General features: G+C 43.4%; 1 protein-coding gene across 2 annotated transcripts in view; it reads left to right on the plus strand.

The window, feature by feature from the left end:
• Positions 1-409: 409 nt before the first annotated feature.
• Positions 410-23775, plus strand: part of LOC137383282 (uncharacterized protein C7orf50 homolog) — a 393434-nt gene continuing 370068 nt past the window's right edge. For both annotated transcript variants that reach the window (XM_068055850.1, XM_068055851.1), the window contains exon 1: positions 410-672. In XM_068055850.1, coding sequence (XP_067911951.1) covers positions 550-672 — 123 coding nt within the window. In that variant the 5' untranslated portion in view covers positions 410-549. The remainder of the gene's footprint in view (positions 673-23775) is intronic.

Here is a 23775-nt window from a genome sequence, read left to right on the forward strand (position 1 = left end):
AATGCTGGAAATATTCAGCAGGTCTGGCAGCATCTGTGGAGAGAGAAGCAGAGTTAACGTTTCAGGTCAGTGACCTTTCATCAGAACTGATGCTGCCAGACCTGCTGAGTATTTCCAACATTTTCTGTTTTTATTTCAGATTTCCAGCATTCGCGGTATTTTGCTTTTATTTGTTCACACTGGATAGTTTTAGCACAGGAACCAGCTGGGTTAAGATTTCCTCTCCAACAATCGGGTCGCCGCGCACGCGCGCTTTGTCTGCGCGGCGCACGCCAACTAAACGTGATGCCGCAGCGGCCTGTGACGGACAGGGCCTTCATCCAATAGAAACGCGGCAGGCAACAAAGGACCCAATCATGTGCGTGGAGAAGAATAGGCGGGCGGAGCTCGTGCAGTCAGGTTCGGTTGATCTGATACCCACGTGTGTTGGGAGTTTGCGTCAGTAAGATTCTGGAGCTGTCAGTTGGAGTTCTCCAACTCAGGTAGCAAGCATTCGCCGCTCTATTTGTGTGAAAACGTTTTACAATTGTATTATATCTATTCCTCACCATGGCTCAAGGGAAAAAAAGCAGATCTGAGAGCCGCGGGTTGAAACTCTCCCCAAACGATGAACAGCTAACCGCTGCCAGGCCGGATGCATCCAAGTCGAAAAGAAAGAGGAGCAGAGTACAGGTGAGTGATAGGAGGCCGGCCAGAAGCACTACTCAGCAAACTTATGGGGTCTTTCTCATTTCTAATGAGAGTAAATGTGGTTCCTTTAAAAATTAAACTTGTGTTGCTCAATATTAAAAACCGTTAGGCAGGATTTATGTTGCACTTTTTGGGATCTCTAAATGGATATGAATTGGCGTTGGGGGCGGGTGTGGTCACACATCACAGGGATTTTGCATTCGGCACACACTCCCCTTTTAAAATTCATGCACACCCAATATTACTTTTCATTGCCACATCAGTGACCGTATAAAAATACAGTCTCGATTACACTGAGATTAATTTGTCAAAGAACAAGCAGAACCACAAACTTGCCGTTTCTGTTTGCCTGGCTTTAGCAATAAAATGACTGGCAAGTTTTAAATATGCTGTAAATATATTGTATAAAATGAACGACCACTGTCAAATTTATATAATTGCCACTGTTCATAAGTTAACGTGAAATTCCATTCCATTTCTCTTCTTTTGGAGAGAGTATATGATCCAGTAGATGATCTTAAAAGCTTTTCTTTACTCACCCATTATTGTCAAAGGTTACTGAAAAAAACTGGTAGTACTTTGGAACTTTTATTATTTTGGAACAGGTGATGTAAAATTGTGATATACTATAATTTACTTTGCTCCTACTTCTGCAGACTCTTAATTCTTTAATAAACTTGATTTTGTACTTTTTAGCCTGCACTGTTTAGTTTCTCGGCATGATGTTTTCCACCTATTCAGAGATTAGGAGCATATGATTCACAGTGTCCCATTTTTAGTGCCTTTCTCAAAAGAAGAGATTCATCATTCACCTGGTGGCATTCTATCCCAACTACTTTGTGGATGAGGTCAAATTTTGGTTCATAGGAAGCATAAGTTTCCTATCGAAGCTACTTGTGCTTTGAGCTTGATGAACATGCTATTCAAGAGCCTGAAATGCAGTAACAACATCTGTGGGATATAGTTCATGTCTGAAATGTAGTGGCAACGTACTCACATGTTGTGCTACTGATGGCCAGTCAGTGAGGATTGGATAGTGCCATGATCTTTTATACAGCTGCATCACTGGTACAAGTTGTTTTAATACATTTCTGACAATGCAGGACTCTTTTACTACTGAAGTACCAGCCTAAATTATGTGCTTAATTCCTGGATTGAGGCTTGATGTTACAGCATTGTGACTCTTCAGTGAGATGGAATATTGGAGTCAGTTTGATTCTGTGTGGTAGGTTCAGTAATCCAATGTATGAACCAGGCAAATGTGCTGTACTCCAGAGGGTTGGTCGTGATTGACCATCATTGCTGATATCTGGAGAGGTGTACTGTTCAGCTTGGGATGAGATTGGCTCCAAGTATTTGCTTGACAAGCAGTGGACACTTACCAGAACACTCTAAACTGATGAACTACCTCGTTCTAGTTCCAACAGTACTCCTGTGCACACATAGGGACCTCTAAGCCCTAACATTTGTCAACTTGAGCCTAAGTTCTCTTTACTTACATAGCTATGTAGGCTATCTCCTTCTAGGGAGAAAGCATGTACTTCATATTGGGCAAATGGCAACTCAATTTACAAGGACATCTGTTTGGTTTTAAGATTCATAAGCATGTTGGATTTCCATGCATGTTAAACACCTGGTTCATGCTAAAATTGAATATCCTATGTTACAATTGATGCTACCTCTCATTATTCTTTCTTCGTGCTCACTGCAAAATTCAACTTCTGTACCAAGCCTATGCTTGCTATAAATTGGAAGTCTGTTAGTAAGCCATGGAGTGAATCTATCATTACACTGTCAGGGTATGTCCTCGTAATGCAGATCTCTCTGATAGAGTGACAGATTGTGTAACTCAGTATAAAACTCCCAATTTATTTTTTATCATGTGAGTACTTACATCAGATAAAATGTACCATAGTCTCTCCTTCTCACTGCAGTAACTTGGATTTTTGGTTTCCAAGTCATCTGAATGCTCTAGGGCTACCTTACAGATTTATCTAGCTGAGCAACATGCACACTCTGCAGAACAAAAGAGTCTGTTCCTGATTTTAGTGATCCTTTAGCCATCTATTCTCACAAGGATGATAAACAAATTTTTAATCAGTCAGCTTCTAGGTTAAGTGCTTAAGCTGCTGGCCTTTGAGTGTTTTAAAGAACTTAGCCTTAAGTGGTGATCATGCCTCTATTGTCACAGTGGCAACTTTATGTATAATAACATTTCACATGCTAGAAATTTCCAGCTGAAACCTATGAAATAACGTAACTATTGCTGTCAAAGAATCTATAATTTAAAGAGTGTTACGACCAGGTGAGAAAGGTGTCTGGGGGTGTCTCTCAGCCTTCACCTGGTCTTGTTGTAACAGGGCTGGAATTTTACACCACCCCAGCGAGCCGGATGGTGGCGGTGGGGGTGGTGTAAAATGGAGCGGGAGGCTCCGGGAGGCCTTCCTGGCCTGCTCCCGCCTCCACCACACTTTACGTGGACCGCAGTGGGGGGCGAGAAACAGGCCGCCTGTCCCAGGCCAATTGAGGCCCTTAAGTGGTCACTTAAGGGCCTTCGCCCGCCTCCACAGGTATTTTACGCCTGGTGAGTGGGCGTCCGGTAGACATGAAAGGCTGCCCAGCGATACCTGGAGGCCTTCCAGCGCATTTGGGGGGGGGGGGGGTGCAGGGAAGTGGGGGCTGACAATCAGGAAGGGTTGCCCTCGCTTCCCCAACCACTCCCAGGACCTGAGATAATCCCCTCTATCCCCCCCCAAACGACCACCTTGTCGGGCGGCGACCAATCTGACTGGCGAGGCAAAGCAAACTTACCTGGGTCCCGGCTCTACGTCCTTGGCTGGGCTGCAGTCCCAACTGTGGCCACCGCTTTCGGTGCAGCTGTTGGGACTAAGAGCTGCCGTCCTGATGATTGGCTGGCGGCTCATTTAAGCGGGACCTCTTCCCTCAAGCGGGTGGAAGTCCCGCTTCTGAACACTTAAAGTCCGGGGACCTGTAAAATGCGGGTTGGATCCCCGGGCTGGGTGGATGCGGATTCACCACCGACTTTTATGTTGGTGGCAAATCCAGCCCAGGGTTTTGTTTTTTAAACAGTGTTTTGAGCTCTCACTTGGTGAATCCTTGTTCACCACTTTCCAATTATAAGGCAAAGAAATGAGCATAAACAGGCTTTCTTGGGTTTAAAGAAGAAAAGTGAAATTTATTAAAACTTAAACACCTACGGGTATGGCGCGCCCCACGCTAACATGCATATGCGATAGGCGCATGCAAATGGAGACAGAAAAGAGCAGGAGAAAAATAAATTCGAGAGGTTTGAGGCAATATCAGAAGGGTTTTTTGTTTACTGTGCCCTGAGCTCACTGTAATCCTTTTGTAAATAGTCTTGCCTTTCGTTGGGGCCGAGTATTCTTAAACCTTGCTCACTGTAGGAGACCTTTCTCTCTTGGGGTTCATATTTCTTCAATGGTTTCCGAAGCTGGTGAGAGCGAGATGACAGCAGACAGGAGAGAGGTGTTCTCAGTCCAGGAGCAAACAGTTTACCGATTTCAAATTCTCTGTTGGAAGTTCAAAGTCAAAAAACTCCAGCAGTCAGCTAGTCATGTGACCAAACTGGTCTGACCACTTCTTCTGTGTATTGGGGAAGCAAGGACTGGGTCCCTTATTCCAGCACTGTCAGTTACTATGCAAATGTCTTTCCAGTCAGGGGCTCCAATTGTTTTTTAAAGCAAGTTCTTTCTTCACCAACAATAGTTTAAAATCAATGTTCATGTGGCGAAATTAATTTTCCTCATTGGGGGGGCATGTCTGACGAGAGCTATTGTTCAGATATCTTTGGGGTCTTCCAAGTTTTAACAGCTAGGAGAGGACCTCTGTTGCAATTTAACATGTCATGTTCCCAGACTAACTTGTGGTTTTGCTTTACAAAAGGACAAAAACACTCTGAACAGACAGAGCAATTAACAGAAATTAGTTTGAATTTGCTAATTTTGGCATAGCGAACATCTCATGCATCAAGATATAATGCTTACTTTCTGCTTTAATCATCAAAATGTATCTCCATTCTATCACATTTTACCACAATAATCTGATCCAAGTGTATTGGATTCAGGAAACTTGAGTGAATGCAGTTCATGAATGATACTTCAGCTGAAGGTAAGTCCTAATGGTCCATGCACTTTTCATCCAGAGGTAATGATCTTTGCATGGGGGTGATGTGGATGTCTCAACCACTGAGCAGTGTTATGGGAATGGTAACATTGTGGTTATGGTACAGAGCTAGTAATTCAGAGGCCTGGACTAATGATCCAGAGACATGAATTCAAATCTCACCTGGAGAGTTTAAATGCAGGTAAATTAAATAAAAAGCTGGTATCCGTAATAATCAGGCACTGGATTCTGCAAAGGCTATGGGCCCTGACAACATTCTGGCAATAGCACTGAAGACTTGTCCTCCAGTACGAGTTGCGCCTCTAGCTATGCTGTTCCAGTATAGCTACAACACTGGCATCTACCCGGCAGTAATTGAAGGCATCTACCTTCTCGAGGGCAATTAGGGATGGACAATAAATGCTGGTCTGGCCAGCCATGCCCACATCCCCTGAACAAATAAAAAAAGTAATGGTGCCCATGCAACTACTGGATTGTTGTAAAGACACATCTGGTTTACTAATTTCCTTTCAGGGAACTAAATCTGCCATCCTTGCCTGGTTTGGACTATGTGTCTCCAGCCAAATAACAATGTGATTGACTCTTAACTGCCCTCGGAAATGATACTCAGTTGTTAAGGTGTCTTATCAACACCTGATTCCCAGTCAGGGATGCTGGCCTTGCCAGCAACACTTGGATCCTGTGAACAAGTAAAATGTAAAAAAATGAGTTTTTGGAGGGGAAATTGCTGTCAAAAGAGGAATATTAAAGGGTATGAGGAGCAGGGGATTGAGAGTAGACTAGATGGCTTGTATGGAAGAAAACATGAGGGCAACTTTGAGCTCAATGCCCCATTTTTTTCCCAGTAACCTTGTATTGATGTATAACACTTGTCATGTTCACAAACAGCAAACTAACCATCGCTGCCATTGGCAGACCTCCTACAGTACTTGGAAAAATGTGTTTCATTACCCTGTTTACTGTATGTTGCAGTTTGTTCTGCAGCATTTGATGGATGAGAGACTCATATGAGGCAACAAATGTGAAAGCTGTATTCACTGATGTGCATTGGTGGGGTAACTGTAGAGGCAACTGCAATGGCACATTTCCCATGATCATGCCAACACTTTGCTTCTGCAGCAAAACCACCATCAGAGGCACTTAAACTCATCCCAATTCACAGCGCTCCCTCTGAATCTGGTACTTTAATGTTATGGGGACTCGAACATGAAGGATTTTAGAACAAAAACCTTTTTTTTAAAACTCCTTTACTATTTCTATTCTCCTATCTCCCTTTAATTCTGATATAATTCCCTGGTGAGTGTAATGAAGCTGTTCTTTCAGTTACTAAACAGCAGAAAATTCACGCTTAGATAACTAGAATGTTAATTGAAGTATTATGAGATTTCATATTTATGTCCGTATGTAACTTGTGTACAAGGGCATCAGTTCTTGGAATTTTGTATTTTCTTATTTTGTTTTATTATTGAATAGTGTAAAATATTTACTTTGGAGACCGTGAACAGCTTGCCTTATTCGGGGAACTCATAATCAGGATTGTGGTTGGTGAAATTAATCTTCTAAAACAGCTGGTGTACTCCCCTTGGACAGTCAAAATAAAATTTGTTAATATCAGTCCTTTACATTAAGATTATGTACTGCTGCAGATTTATTGGCCACTTTTAGCTGTACTCAAACTTCATAAGTTGTTAATCACTTTTTTATTTATATATCTGTGTATCTCTGGCACCCAAATATAATTTCAAAAAATACATGGGAATATCGAACTGCAGAGGTGTTTGACCACTGCAGATGACTTTGGATATGAGCCAAAGTTCATTGTAGAATGGTGAGTAGTGAGAAAAATCACCAAATATTTTTGCAGCCTAAAGTTGACTGCATGTCATTAATGCCCATAGAACACAAACTTGGGTTATAAGCTCAACAGTTGTATATTCAGTGTGAAAATATGCACGAAGGATGACTTTTAAAATATTGGTCATTTGTCTCCCTTAAGATTAAATTACGTAGAGTGCACGATAGTTCATGTTGCACATGGCCTGTTGGAATGAGTAAGCGTGGTGGGCTGGTTCAAGGACCTTTCCTCATTCCCTGCTGTGATTCCCAAGTTTGGTTGTTGTGATTCTTCGGGTTGTCAGTAGATGGTGCTGAAAGAACAACTACCAATAATTTTGACTTGTTTTAATTCAACAAAGAGTTCATTTAAATACCTGAACATGTGGAATGAGTTACACATGTACTCTTTGTTAGCACACTAATTAATAAAATGTTACAGTTTTTTGGGGTGTGGAAATAATCACTTGTTTTTCTCCAACTGTACACTCCTTTCAGACTGGCAGGTGATGTGCTTCTAGCCCTCTCTGTCAATACTGCTCTCTCAAGTGGCAGTAGTAGTTGACGAAGTGAACTTTCTCATTATGTGGCTGTCCTCTTTTGTGATTAAACTCAAAGTCTTGTCTTTAGTTTCATTCTCTTTCCTCGACATGCTCATTAGTAAGATTTTATATACAGTCAGCCTCCGTCTGTGTGATGATGACACCTCCAGTATATCTCTTGCCTTCCCAATCTCGATTCCACAACTGTCTGCTTGTTCAGCACCAAGTTGTGGTTAAACCAGCAGTGTCTCCAACTGAACATTAGCAGCCATCCTGCTTGGCTCCCACTAGAAGTTGTACGCTCATCAGCCTCCCTGGCTGCTTACCCAGATTGACCCAATGTGCACAACTTTGGTGTTCTGTTTGATCTTGAGCTGAGTTTTAAACCCCAACTTCTATCAATAACTCAGAACTGTGTATTTCTACTTTTATTTTAAAGTAGGGGAATTCACCCTGGTGTCCTGGCCAATATTTATCCCTCAATCAGCATCACAGAAACAGACTGTCTGGTCATTATCACATTGCTGTTTGTGGGAGTTTTCTGTGTGTAAATTGGCTGCTGCATTTCCTACATTACACCAGTGACTGCACTTCAAAAGTACTTCATTGGCTGTAAGTTGTTTTGGGAGAACATGAGGTCATGAAAGGTGCTATATAATTGCACATTTAAAAAAAAATCTTTATTAAATTTCCTTTTTCTGCTCTTCTTCTACTCCACAGTTACTGAAATTTTCTGCTATCGCTTTGTCACCTCACTGGCTTTCGGAGCTCTAACTCATTTAAATCTCTGCCACCTGCACCAGAGATGACACTAAAGCCCCAAATCACCTATTCAGTACCCATGGTACTGAATTTCCAAATCATCAACCTTATTTACAAGTCGCTTTGTGGCCCCTATCCTATCCAATCCAGTTCTACGTCCCAAATAGTTTTTCCATACCAATACGCTTGAACATAGCTACAAAGACGCCATCAGCAGAGCAGAATTGTACTCTTTATTTAAGGAAGGATGGAAATGCATTGGATGCAGTTCAGAGAAGGTTTACTAGAGTCATAGAGTTATACAGCACAGAAACGGGCCCTTCAGCCCCTTGTGTCCGTGCCAGTCGTCAAGCACCTATCTATTCTGATCCCATTTTCCAGCACTTGGCCCGTAGCCTTGTATGCTATGGCGTTTCAAGTGCTCTTCTAAATATTTCTTAAATGTTGTGAGGGTTCCTGCCTCTACCACCCCTTCAGGCAGTGTGATCCAGATTCCAACCACCCTCTGGGTGAAAAAACTTTTCTTCAAATCCCCTCTAATCCACCTGTCCCTCACCTTAAATCTGTGCCCCCTTGTTATTGACACCTCCGCTAAGGGAAAAAGTTTCTTATCTACCCTATCTATGCCCCTCATAATTTTGTATACCTCAATCAGGTCACCCCTTAGCCTCCTCTGCTGTAAGGAATACAACCCTAGCCTATCCAGTCTCTCTTCATAGCTGAAATGCTCCAGCCCAGGCAATATCCTGGTGAATTTCCTCTGCATTCTCTCCAGTGCAATCACATCCTTCCTATAGTGTGCTAAGCAGAACTGTACACAGTACTCCAGCTGTGGCCTAACTAGCGTTTTATACAGCTCCATCATAACCTCCCTGCTCTTATATTCTATGCCTCGGTTAATAAAGGCAAGTATTCCATATGCCTTCCTAACCACCTTATCTACCTGTGTTGCTGCCTTCAGTGATCTATGGACATGTACATCAAGGTCCCTCTGACCCTCTGTCCTACCATCCATTGTATATTGCCTTGCTTTGTTAGTCCTCCCAAAATGCATCACCTCACAATTCTCAGGATTAAATTCCATTTGCCACAGCTCTGCCCATCTTACCAGCCCATCTATATCGTCCTGTAATCTAAGGCTTTCCTCCTCACTATTTACGACACCACCAATTTTCATGTCATCTGCGAACTTACTGATCATACCTCCTATATTCACATCTAAATGATTAACGCACACTACAAACAGCAAGGGTCCCAGCACTGATCCCTGCGGTACACCACTGGTCACAGGCTTCCAATTGCAAAAACAACCCTCGACCATCACCCTCTGCCTCCTGCCACTAAGCCAGTTTTGGATCCAATTTGCCAAATTGCCCTGGATCCCATGGACGCTTACCTTCTTAACCAATCTCCCATGCGGGACCTTATCAAAAGCCTTACTGAAGTCCGTGCAGACTACATCAACGACTTTGCCCTCATCTACGCACTTAGTCACCGTCTCAATAAATTCAATCAAGTTTGTTAGACATGATCGCCCCCTGACAAAGCCATGCTAGACTAATACCTGGAATAGGCGGGTTGTCTTATGAGGAAAGGTTGGACAGGCTAGGCTTGTTTCTGCTGGTGTTTAGAAGAGTAAGAGGCGGCTTGATTGAAACATGTAAGATCCTGAGGGATCTTGATAGGATGGATGTGGAAAGGATGTTTCCCTTTGTGGGAGAATCTAGAACCAGGGGTCACTGTTTAAAAATAAGGGGTTGCCATTTTAGACAGAGAAGAGGAGAATTTTTTTCTGTCAGAGGGTCGTGAGTCTTTGGAACCCTGTTCCTCAAAAGACGGTGGAAGCATAGTCTTTGAATATTTTTAAGACAGAGGTAGATAGCTTCTTGATGAGCAAGGGGTTGAAAGGTTATTGGGGAAGGCAGGAATGTGGAGTTGAGGTTACAATCAGATCAGCCATGATCTTATTGAATGGTGGAGCAGGCTCAAGGGAGAGGGTGGCCTACTCCTGCTCCTAATTTGTATGTTCGTATGTACTGAACCACAATCAGTAACCCCATGGCCCAGCATATTCTCACTTCCCATCACCATCAAGCCAGGGGACCAACCCTGGTTCAATGAGCAGTGTAGGAGAACATGCCAGAGCAGCACCAAGCATACCTAAAAATGAGGTGCCCGCACAGGACAACATGCATGATTAACACTGGAAGCAGTATGTTATAGACAGAGCTAAGCAATCCCGCAACCAACGGATCAGATCAAAGCTCTGCAGTCCTTCCACATTCAGTCATAAAAGGAGTTGGGCAATTAAACAACAGGAGGAGGAGACTTCACAAATACCCTATCCTCAATGATGGCAGAGCCCAGCATATAGCACAAAAGACAAGATCCATCTCTAGTCTGCCTGGGGTCCCCAGGTACGCAGATCCCAGCCTTCAGCCAACTTGATTCACTCCATGTGATATTAAGAAATGGCTGAACACGCTGCATTCAGCAAAGGCTATGGGCCCTGACAACATCCCATTGTAGTATGGAAGATCTGTGCACCAGAACCAGCCACACCCGTAGCCAAGCTTTCCAGTACAGCTACAACACTGACCTCAACTCAACAATGTGGAAAGTTGAAATAACAACAAGAAATGCTGGAAATACTCAGCAGGTCTGGCAGCATCTGTGCAGAGAGAAGCAGAGTTAACGTTTCAGGTCAGAGACCCTTATTCAGAACTGACAAATATTAGAAATGTGAAAGGTTTTAAGCAAGTAAAGCGGGGGTGGGGCAAGAGATAACGAAAGGCAAGGTGTTGATAGGACAGGGTCACAGAGAATAACTGACTAGAAGGTCATGGAACAAAGGCGAACGGTATGTTAATGGTGTGCTGAAAGACAAAGCGTTAGTACAGAGAGGGTGTGAATGACTGTAAAGCACAGAGCACTCCAAGCACAAACATAAAAAAGAATTAAAAAACCAAAACAGTGGGTCAGCACAGTGGAAACAAACTAAACAAACTGAAAAATCTAAAATAAAATAACCAAACAAAAAAGGGAAAATTAAAAAATTTAAAAAACTAAGCATAAAAAAGGGGAGCCGTCATGCTCTGAAATTATTGAACTCAAAGTTCAGTCTGGCAGGCTGTAGTGTGCCCAATCGGTAAATGAGGTGCTGTTCCTCGAGCTTGCGTTGATGTTCGTTGGAACATTGCAGCAATCCCAGGACAGAGCAGTGGGGTGTGTTGAAATGGCCAGCAACCGGAAGCTCGGGGTCATGCTTACGCACTGAGCGGAGGTGTTCCGCAAAGCGGTCACCTAATCTGCGTTTGGTCTCCCCAGTGTAGAGGAGACCACATTGTGAGCAGCGAATACAGTATACTAAATTGAAAGAAGTACAAGTAAATCGCTGCTTCACCTGAAAGGAGTGTTTGGGGCCTTGGATAGTGAGGAGAGAGGAGGTAAATGGGCAGGTATTACACCTCCTGCAATTGCAGGAGAAGGGGACGAGGTGGTGGGGGTAATGAAGAAGTGGACGAGGGTGTCGCGGAGGGAACGATCCCTTTGGAATGTTGACGGGAGGGGAAGATGTGTTTGGTAGTGGCATCATGCTGGACATGGCAGAGGATGATCCTTTGGAGATGGAGGCTGGTGGGGTGGAAAGTGAGGACTAGGGGAACCCTGTCACGGTTCTGGGAGGAGGGAAAGGGGTGAGGAAATGGGCCGGACACGGTTGAGGGCCCTCTCAACCACAGTAGAGGGGAATCCTCGGTTGAGGAAAAAGGAAGACCTATCGGAAGCACTGTCTTGGAAGGTAGCATCATCAGAGCAGATGCATCGGAGACAGAGAAACTGGGTGAATGGAACGGAGTCCTTACAGGAGGCAGGGTGTGAAGAAGTGTAGTCGAGGTAGCTGTGGGAGTCTGTGGGCTTATAATGAATATTTGTAGACAGCCTATCCCCAGAGATGGAGACAGAGAAGTCAGGGAAGGGAAGCATCGGAGATGGTCCATGTGAAGGTGAGAGAAGGGTGGAAATTAGAAGCAAAATTGATAAAGTTTTCTAGTTCCGGGCAGGAGCAGAAAAGGGCACCGATACAGTCATCAATGTAGCAGAAAAAGAGTTGGGGGAGGGGGCCTGAGTAGGACTGGAACAAGAAATGTTCGACATATCCTGCAAAAAGACAGGCATAACTGGGACCCATCCGGGTACCCAGAGCAACACCTTTTACCTGGAGGGAGGAAGTGAGTGGAGTTGAAGGAGAAGTTGTTCAATGTGAGAACAGGTTCAGCCAGGCGGATGAGGGTGGTGGTGGATGGGGACTGGTTGGGCCTCTGTTCAAGGAAGAAGTGGAGAGCCCTCAAACCGTCCTGGTGGGGGAATGGAGGTGTAGAGAGATTGGATGTCCATAGTGAAGAGGAAGCTGTTAGGGCCAGGAAACTGGAAATTGTCAAAATGATGTAGGGCATCAGAAGAGTGGAAAGTTGCCCAGGTCCACAAAAAGGAAGACAAATCCAATCCAGCCAATCATCATCAAAATAATGGAAGGTGTCATTGACATCAAGCGGCACTTACTCAGCAATAGCGTGCTCACCGATGCTCAGTTTGGATTCTGCCAGGGTCACTTGGCTCCTGATCTCTTTACAACCTTGTTCCAAATATGGACAAAAGAGCTGAATTCCAGAGGTGAGGTGAGAGTGACTGCCATTGATATCAAGGCAGAATTTGACTGATTGTGGCATCAAGGACCCCTCGCAAAGTTGAAGTCATATCTAGCACAAAGGAAGATGGGGTTGTTGGAGGCCAATCATATCAGCCCTAGGACATCGCTGCAGGAGTTCTCAGGATAGTGTCCCAGACCAACCATTTTCAGCTGCCTCATCAATGACCAGCATAACGTCAGAAGTTGGGATGTTCGCTGATGATTGTACAGTGTTCATTACCACTTGCAACTCCTCAGAAAATGAAGCAGTCCATGCCTGCATGCAGCAAGACCTGGACAACAGTCAGGCTTGGGATGATAAGTGGCAAGTAGCATTTACGCCACATAAGTGCCAGGCAATGACCATCACCGACAAGAGAGACTCTAATCATTGCACCCTCCCTCTCCCCCCTTCCCCCCCCCCACCCCCAACGACGTTCAACAGCAATCATATTGCTGAATCCTCCACCATCAACATCCTAGGGGTCACCATTGACCAGAAACTGAACTGGACCAGCCATTTAAATACTGTGGCTACAAGACCAAGTCAGAGGTTGGGAATTCTGTGGTGAGTAACTCACCTCCTGACTTCCCAAAACCTATCCACCATCTACAAAGCATAAGTCAGGAGTGTGATGGAATATTCTCCACTTGCCTGGATGGGTGCAGCTCCAACAACATTCAAGAAGCTCAACGCCATCCAACACAAAGCAGCCCAGATGATTGGAAGCCCATCCACCACCTTAAACATTCACTGCCTCCACCACTGGTGCACCGTGGCTCCAATGTGTACGTGTACAAGATGCACTGCAGCAACTTGCCAAGGCTCTTGTGAACGCACCTTCCAAACCTGCGACCTCTACCACCTGGAAGAACAAGGGCAGTAAAGGCATGGGAACACCAGCACTTGCAAGTTCCCCTCCGAGTCACATTCCATCCTGACTTGGATCTATACCCTATTTCTTCACTGTTGCTGGGTCAAAAGCACGGAACTCCATTCCTAACAGCACTATGGGTGTACCTACCCCACATGGACTGCTCACCACCACCTCCTCAATGGCAATTAGGAATGGGAATAAATGGTGGCCTTGCCAGTGATGTTCACGTATCATGAACTAATATAAAAGAACTATCAAGCCTTTCAGTGACACAAAAACTCACCCCTAATATCACAGGATTTTATTTAATACTTTTGTTATGACCAGGTGAGAAAGGTGTCTAGTGGTCTTTTGCTGTCTTCACATGGTCTTATTGTAACGGTTTAATTTTAAACACAGTATTTTGAGCTTACCCTTTGAATCCTTGTACACCGCTTTCCAATTATAAGGCAAAGAAATGAGTACAAACAGGCCTTCTTAGGTTTAAAACTTAAAAGCTAATTCGATTAATGCCTACTAATAAAAGCCGCGCCCCACGCTAGCATGCGTACACGATACGCACATGCAAATAGAGACAGGAAAGAGCAGAAGAAAAATCAAGTGGAGAGGTTTGAGACAATATCAGAAGAGTTTCTTGTTATGTGCTTTGAGCTCACGGTAGGCCTTTTGTGGGTAGTTCTTGCTTGTAGGTAGTTCTTGCTTTTTGTTGGGGCCCAGTATTCTTAAACCTTGTTTACTGTAGGAGACTTTTTTCTCTTGGGGGTTCCTGTGTCTTCAATGGATTCCAAAGCTGGTGAGAAAGAGATGAGCAGATAGGAGAGAGGTCTTTTCCAGCCCAGGAGCAAACAGCTTTCTGAGTTCAAATTCTCCGTGGCAAGTTCAAATTTAAAAAACTCCAGCAGCCAGTTAGTCATGTGACTAAACTGGTCTGACCACGTTTTCTGTGTAATGGGGCACGCAGGGACCGGTTCCTTTGTTCCAATGCTGTCTGCTATTATGCAAAAAAGGTCTTTCCGGCGAGGGGCTAGCAATTCCTTGTGATAGACCCTTTTTCCTTCCCAGCAACAATTTTAAGTTTAATGTCCATGTGGCGAAATTATGTGCCTCATTCAGGGTAGGTGGGGGCCTGCATGACACTTTAAACTGTATAAAATTCAGTGTCTTTATATTTTTATATTTTCTGTGCATTGAACATTGGTAAATTTTCTGCACAGATGTCTGTACACTAGTTTTGATCCTGTTCCTGTATCTTTCTGTCCCTCTCCCTCTTTTCCCTCCAGCTTCTCTCCCCATGAAATTTGATAATTGCAGTGGTCAGTTGCTGGGCGTTATCGCTTCACAGAAGTACAGAGTCAAAACTACTAGTATGATGCAATACACATATACTCACTCTTGTACAGAGTAAAGAAATTTGGCATTTATGGTGATACGACCCTGTGAAGAAGGGGTCTCAGACTCCCCTCTTGCCCCTTTCCTGCTTTGGCCATAACCGGGTTTATCTTTTAAAACAGTGATTTTTAGCTTACCACCGCAATTATAATTAATCAGACAGGTTTTCTTAGGTTTAAATAAGGAAGATGTAAGTTTATTAGCCTTATCACTGTTAACTCGGTTAAGACTACTAAAATACGCGACGCAATCACGCTTGCACGCACACAAGAGAAACACACACAAAAATAGATACAGAGGGGAAGAAAGAATTTGGGGGGGGTGGGGTTGGCAATAAATGGAATTCAGTTACTCTCTTTTGTCTTTGATGTAAAGTCCTTGGTTGAATTTGAGGTCTTGGAGCTCTTGCTGGGACCCAGTGCACAATTTCAAACTTGCTTTTCTGGTACCAGAAGGCCGAAAAGAGGTTTCAGTTGTCTTCTTGGTGGTTGCCTGTAAAGTTCTGTAGTCTTGAGGTTTACGCTGCCACTGTGGCTTTCCTGGGACATTGCTGGAGAGAGAGACCTTCCTTCTCCTTTCTGTTCAAATCACAGTCTGATTCCTTTCTGTGTGGCACAATTCAAAAAGTCCCCAGTCTGGCTGGCAGGTAGGTAATGTGACCATCTCTTTGTTTGAAACAGCATCTTCTGGGAGGGTTGTTAGATTTCAAAGCTCTCCAGTCACACGGTGGGGGGTGGAGTTCTGGCTCTTACACAGACCAAGAACGTGGATTATCACCATTGCCCAGACCAATCTTTTTAATTGAATCATTGAGCACTCCCATTGTCTCTCTATTCAACTATCTCTCAGAATGCAAATGTGCAACCATGTTTTCAGCTGTTCAGGTCTGTGGTCTTTTTAAACAAGTTATGTGCAATGTCCAGTAAAAAAGGTTCAAGTAGTGTCCAATATGATAAAATTAATATGTTTCCATTTGGCAGGTGTGATTTCCGTCACCAGTGGTAACATGAGAGGGAAAAATAATCACACAGTGAGTTGTTATAACCTGGGATGCACTGCCTGAAAAGGTGGTGGATGCAGATTCAAAAATAACTTTCAAAAGGGAATTGGATAAATACTTTAAAAGGAAACTTGCAGGGATATGGGAAAAGAGCAGCTGAGTGAGAATAATTGGATAGCTCGTTCAAAGAGCTGGCATAGGCACCATGGGCCGAATAGCTCCTGTGCTGTATGATTCTATCACTCTGTAGCTAATTGGTCAAACCTATCCACAATGGAAAATGAATACAAAAGTCCAGATCCTGAATTCAGCAATGGAGGAGCCTCAGCTCTTGACCTCGTCTAACAGGTACGAGGTACTTGCTCCTTGTGTGGATGAGGGAAAAGACTGTAGGGAGGATGAGCAAACTGACCACTGCACCGTGGTACAGGAGGCCATTCAAGTATGGTAGGGAATTCCATAATTAGGGGTACTGATAGCATCCTTTGTAAGCAGGACTGAGAGTCCTGCATGGTATGTTGCCTACCCGGTGCCAGGGTGAGGGATATCTCTAACCGGCTTGAAAGGATATTGGAGAGGGAGGGGGAGGATCCAGTTGTTGTGGTCCACGTTGGGACAAACAACATAGGCAAGAGGACCTGTTTGGGGATTATCAGGGACTAGGAACAAAATTTAAAAAAAATGGGTCCCCAAGGGTTATAATCTCTGGATTATTACCCGAACCACGTGTATAGACCCCCTGGTAGCAGTTCTGAGGTGTTAGATTGTATAAATGCACAAATTAGGCAAGTGTAACAAAGGCAGAGTAGTATTAATGGGGGATTTTAAATTACACCTAGATTGGGAGAGGCAGACTAGCACCTGTCAGAAAGGTAGTGAATTTCTGGAATGTGTCCTGGATAGTTTGCTACAGCAATGTGTCCTAGATGTAACAAGGGGACAGGCAATATTAGATTTAGTTATGAGTGATGAGCCAAATTTAAGTAGTAGCCTAACTGTGTGAGCATTTATCAAATAGTGATCACAACATTATCGAATTCAAGGTAGCGTTTGAAAGTGAAAAGTACGAATCAGCTACTAGAATTTTAGACTTGGGTAAGGCTGACTTTACCGGGATGAGACCGAGACTGTCCATGGTAAAGTGGGTAGATCTGTCATTGGGTCAAACGACTGAAGAACAGTGGAGAATATTTAAAGAAACATTTAACGAAATACAGAGCGAGTATATACCCCTGAGAGGAAAAAGTTCCACTTCACAGAAAAAACAGCCATGGACAACAAAAGAGATTAGGGATAGCATAAAACTAAAAGAAAGGGCTTACAAAAATGCAAAACGCAGCACAGATCCAGCCGAATGGGATCGATACAAAGACCAGCATGGGGTCACACAGCAGCTTAAAAGAGCTACTAAAAGAGATTATGAAAGGAAACTTGCAAGGGTCATCAAAATCAATAAGAAGAAATTTTATAGTTACATAAAGGGAAACCTGGTGGTCAAGAGCAATGTAGGCCCACTAAAAGCTGAAAAATTGAGATATTGTCATTGATAATGGGGAAATAGCAGACATGTTGAACAATTTGGACGGCACAGTGGCGCAGTGGTTAGCACCGCAGACTCACCGCTCCAGCGACCCGGGTTCAATTCCGGGTACTGCCTGTGTGGAGTTTGCAAGTTCTCCCTGTGTCTGCGTGGGTTTCCTCCGGGTGCTCCGGTTTCCTCCCACATGCCAAAGACTTGCAGGTTGATAGGTAAATTGGCCATTATAAATTGCCCCTAGTGTAGGTAGGTGGTAGGGAAATATAGGGACAGGTGGGGATGTGGTAGGAACATGGAATTAGTGTAGGATTAGTATAAATGGGTGGTTGATCGTTGGCACAGACTCGGTGGGCCGAAGGGCCTGTTTCAGTGCTGTATCTCTAAACTAAACTAAATTAATTTGCCTCAGTATTTACAGTTGAAAAGGAGGATAACTTGCTGGAAGTCCTGAAAAAATTAATAGCCGATAGGGGACAGGGACTTAGTACAATTAACGTAAATAAAACATCAGTAACAAGGAAATTAATGGAACTCAAGAGTGAGAAATCCCCAGGACCTGACTGTTTCCATCCAAGGGTGTTAAAGGAAGTAGGGGAGCATGTTGTAGATGCCTTAACTATAGTCTTTCAGAGTTCCCTACATTCAGGAGTGATCCCTTTCGATTGGAAAGTTGCACATGTCACTCCACTTTTTAAGAAGGGTGAAAGGGGGAACCAAGGAAATTACAGACCAGTTAGCCTGACATCTGTGGTGTGCAAGTTGCTGGAGTCTATAATCAAGGATAGGGTGACTGAACAGCTAAAAACATTTTCAGTTAATCAGGGACAGCCAGCATGGATTCATGACGTAAGGTCATGCCTGACAAATCTCATTGAATTTTTTGAAGAGGTGACTAAGTTAGTGGACAGGGGAGTGTCTATGGATGTTATTTATATGGACTTCCAGAAGGCATTTGATAAAGTTCCACATAAGAGACTGTTAACTAAGGTAGAAGCCCATGGAGTTGAGGGCAAATTATTGACATGTTTACGAAGTTGGTTGAGTGGTAGGTGACAGAGAGTGGGGATAATGGGTAAGTACTCCGATTGGCAGGATGTGACTAGTGGCGTCCCACAGGGATCTGTGTTGGGGCCTCAATTATTCACATTATTCATTAACATCTTGGATGATGGCATAGTAAGTCATATATTCAAATTTGCTGATGATACGAAGTTAGGTGGCATTGTAGACAGTCTAGATGACAACATAAAATTGCAAAGAGATATTGACAGACTAGGTGAATGGGCAAAACTGTGACAGATGGATTTCAATGCGGGCAAGTGTGAGGTTATCCATTTTGGACCAAAAAAGGATAGAGCAGGGTACTTTCTAAATGGGAAGAAGTTAAGTACAGTGGATGTCCAAAGAGACTTGGGGGTTCAGGTGCATAGATCTTTAAAATGCCACGAGCAAGTGCAGAAAATAATCCACAAAGACTAATGGAAGGCCAGCCTTTATATCTAGAGGATTGGAGTATAAAGACACAGAGGTTATGCTGCAGCTGTACAAAACCCTGGTTCGACCCCACTTGGAGTACTGTGAGCAGTTCTGGGCATCACACCTTAGGAAGGATATATTGGCCTTGGAGGGAGTGCAATGTAGGTTTACAAGATTGATACCTGGACTACAGGGGTTAAGTTACGAGGAGAGATTACACAAATTAGGCCTGTTTTCGCTAGAATTTAGAAGGTTAAGGGGTGATCTGATCAAAGTCTTCAAGATAGTATCGGGAAAAGACAGGCTAGATAACGATAAACTATTTTCACTGGTTGGAGATTCTAAAAGTAGGGGGCATAGTCTAAAAATTAGGGCCAGACCGTTCAGGAGAGATGTTCGGAAGCACTTCTTCACGCAAAGGGTGGTAGAGGTTTGGAACTCCCTCCCACAAACAGCAGTTGAAGCTAGAACAGTTGTTAATTTTAAATCTGAGATGGATGGATTTTTGTTAAGCAAAGATATTAAGGGATATGGGCCAAAGGCAGGTATATGGAGTTAGGCCGCAGATCAGCCATGATCTCATTGAATGGCGGGACAGGCTCGAGGGGCTGAATGGCCTACTCCTGTTCCTATCTTCCTATGTTCCGATGTATTATCAGAACTCTGTACAGAGTAGCTTAAAATGTTTATCTTGGCCATTTCCTGACATATTTTATATGTTGTTAGGAACCAGTGTGAAGGTGAGAAATAATGATTGTATGCAGTGTTGGATGACTCTTCAATGTGCAGAAACAAATGCTTCACCATTGGATGCTTAATTTAGTTTGGAAAATTTCTTGGGAAATATCTACATCCGTTCTATTTTATAACGAGATTAGCTTTTACAACTTGCTAATAATAGTAGATACAAATGTACAGTACCTGTCATCAATCAACCAGAACAGGCAGTTCACAGTCTGAATGTTTTCTAAAGGTTTTTAATGAAACAACCTGCAGTGTGATATCAGATCAAGTTGTAGTAGTGGAAAAACACATCTTATCAAAAACAAACGGCTCTGTTCTGAGTCTGTTAGACAGAATTTTGATTTACAAGGGAGTTGAGGATTATTGGGGGTGGGGGGCAGGCAGGAAAGTCGAGTTGAGACTACGATCAGATCAGCCGTGATCTTATTGAATGGCGGAGCATGCCCAAGGGGCTGACTGGCCTACTTCTATTTCTTATTTTCTTAGCTGTCACGCTTGTCATGCATGTGTATATTCTGTATGTTTGTGTTTATACAGCACCATGATCAGATGATTAATATTATGGAGATTGATAGCATTCGTAGGGACAGCAGTAAGCTATCCAGACTGTTGAGTCTGCTCTGCCAGTCTGTGAGCCATGGTAGGCTTTCTACCTTTTACTCCCAATTTGCTGCGAACAAAAACATTCTTGTCCTCATTTCCTTTCTCAATTTCATTGTTTCTGTCCTAAGGATGGATTTTAGTGGAAGGTAAAATAGATAGAGAAGTATGAAATGTAGACAAGATTAGTGTTTCGTTGAATAGGTGGAGGAATTGATGTGAATATTGAACATTTACTGAAAGTATCTGATAAGTGTGATGTTGCTATAAAGCAGACGAATGAAGTATTGGGATACTCTGATGATCACTTGACAGTAAATGAAAACATGTCACTATAAACGTGTAAGTCAGTGGTGAGGCCAAATTTAGAGCAGTTTTATCATTGGATTTAGTAAATACTGGTACTGATGCTGGTAATTCATCAGTTGCTCACGCTGTGATACCATCACCACCATAATGACTGACCTGTAGCCACTACGACTTAATGTTCTGTTCAGAGCTCAAATTACTCTTTCCAGACACAACCCATGTTTGAAAGGATAAAATCACCATTGTTCTGGTGTCAGTGTGCACAGGATGAAAATTTAACACACGCACTGTTAACTTTTATTAAAATTCTAAAAGACTTTCATTTACTATAGTGTCTTTCACAACCTCAGGATATCTCAAAGCAGTTTACAGCATTGAAGCACTTTTAAAGTGTAGTCACTAGTCGCTGTTGCCGAAATTCTGGAGACAACATTAGAATTTTTTTTTATTCGTTCTTGGGATGTGCGCATCGTTGGCAAGGCCACCATTTATTGCTCATCCCTAATTGCCCTTGAGAAGGTGGTGGTGAGCTGCCTTCTTGAACTGCTGCAGTCTATGTGGTGTAGATACACCCATAGACAGTGCTGGTAGGGAGGGTGTTCCAGGATTTTGATCCAGTGAAGGAATGGCCATATAGTTCCAAGTCAGGATGGTGTGTGACTTGGAGGGCAACTTGCAGGTGGTGGTATTCCCTTGCATCTGCTGCCCTTGTTCTTCTAGGTGGTAGAGATTGTAGGTTTGGAAAGTGCTGTCAAAGGAGCTTTGGCAAGTTGCTGCATTGCATCTTGTACATGGTACACACTGCTTGCATTGTGCATTTGTGGTGGAAGGTGGTGGATGGTGTGCCAATCAAAAGGGCTGCTTTGTTTTGGATGGTATCGTGCTTCTTGAGTGCTGTTGGAGCTGCACTCATCCAGGCAAGTGGAGATTATTTCATCATACTCCTGCCTTGTGCCTTGTAGATAGTGGTCAGTCTTTGGGAAGTCAAGAGATGAGTTACTGCCTAATTTCCAGCCTCTGACCTGCTCTTGTAGCTGCAGTATTTAACTGGTCCAGTTAACTTTCTGGTCAGTGGTACCCCCCAAAATGTTGATTTTGGGGGAATTCAGTGATGGTAATGCTGTTAAATGTCAAGGGAGATGGTTAGATTCTCTCTTGTAGATGGTCATTGTCTGGTGAACGTTACTTGCCACTTATCAAGCCAAAGCCTGAATGTTGTCCAGCTCTTGCTGCATGGGGGCACGGACTGAATTATGTAGGTTGTAAGGCTGCAAACATATTCTGGAGTCTTATCACCTTTTGAGGGGGTATGGAGAAACTTTGCAGGACCTTCTTTTGGGAGATGATTTTGAGATAAATTGAGTGGAATCCATAATTGGTCTGGGCAAAAGATGATGCACAATGGCATGACACAGCATGAAGTAAGTCGTATCCAGATAGACAAAGGAAATCGAGGAAAGATCAGCCCTTGGATCAGTTGACCCATGTGTGGGAAAACATTCCACACACAAATCATACTGCATAGTCATGTCAGAACCCACAACCTGTATCAATAGGAAATGAATATTAGGCTGTTGGCATCGCCAATGATGGGCAATCCATCATGTTAAGAATAGGCTCAATGGATGAAATACTCTTTAGATCTACAAATTTTTTTCACACCTTTTTCTCACTTTTTCCCCTCTTCCGAAGATGTTAGCCATTGCTCAGTGGTAGCATTCTTGCCTCTGAGTGGTTTCAAGCCCCACATCAAAGATTTGATCACATGATCAAGTCAGTGCACTACTGAGGGAGTACTGCACTGTCAGGGGTGCTGTCTTTCAGATGAGATGTTGAACTGAGGTCCCATCACAGGTGGACCTAAAAGATCCCATAGCATTATTCGAAGGAAAGCAGGGAAATTCCCCTGGTGTCCTATTCAATATTTATCCCTGTTCCAGCATCATTAAAAACAGATTAATTTATCTTTATCTAATTGCTTGCTGTTTGTGGGGCATTGCTGTGCACAAACTGGCTGCTGTGCTGCATTACAACATAATCAATTGGCTGTAAAATGCTTTGGGATGTGCTGAGGTGGGGAAAGGCACAACTAAATGCAAATCTTTTCCTTTCCTTTTTAAGATCTTTACTTCTTACTGGGCTATCACAAAATTGTGACAACACAGAAGGAGGCCATTTGGCCCACCATGTCTACACCAGCTCTCCGGAAGAGCAGTTTACCTATTGCAGCTCCCCCGCCTTCTCCCCGTAGCCCTGCACATTCTTCCTTTTCAGATATCAATCCAATTCCCCTTGAATGTCTCGACTGAACCTGCCTCCACCATACACTCAAGCAGTACATTCCAGATCCTAACCACTCGCTGCGTTAAAAAAAAATGCTTTTCCTCATGTCGCTGTTGCTTCTTTTGCCAATTACCTTAAATTTGTGCCCTCTTGTTCTCGATCCCTCCACCAATGGGAACAGTTTTTCCCATTCCACCCTAACCAGACCCCTCATGATTTTGAATACCTCTATCAAATACCTCCCAACCTTCTCCAAAGAAAACAGTTCCAACATCTCCAATATATGCTCCTCCCTAGAACCATTTTCATGAACCTTTTCTGCACTCTGTCCAATACCTTCACATCTTTCCTACGGTGTGGCACTCAGTACTGGACACAATGCTCTAGTTGTGGCCAAATCTGTGTTCGAAACAAATTTAACATAACTTCCTTGCTTTTGTATTCTGTGCCCCTATTAATGAAGCCTAGGATGCTGTATGCTCTATTAACCATGCTATCAAACTGTCCTGGCACCTTTAATGATTTATGCACATATACACCCAGGTCCCTCTGCTCCTGCCCCCCCCCCCCCACTTTAGAATTGCACCCTTTTATACTGTCTCTCCCTACCAAAATGAATCACTTTACACTTCTCTGCATTAAATTTCATCTGCCACTTGTCCACCCATTCCACCAACCTGTCTACGTCCTTTTGAAGTTCTACACTATCCTCCTCACAGTTCACAATGTTTCCAAATGTTGCATCATACGCAAATTTTGAAATTGTACCCTGTACGCCAAGATCTAGGTCAAATATATATCAGGAACAGCAAGGGTCTTAACATGGACCCTGAAGGAACTCCACTACAAACCTTCCTTCAGTCTGAAAAGCATCCATTAAC

This window comes from Heterodontus francisci, chromosome 24, assembly GCF_036365525.1.
Source record: "Heterodontus francisci isolate sHetFra1 chromosome 24, sHetFra1.hap1, whole genome shotgun sequence".
Classification (NCBI taxonomy): Eukaryota; Metazoa; Chordata; class Chondrichthyes; order Heterodontiformes; family Heterodontidae; genus Heterodontus; species Heterodontus francisci.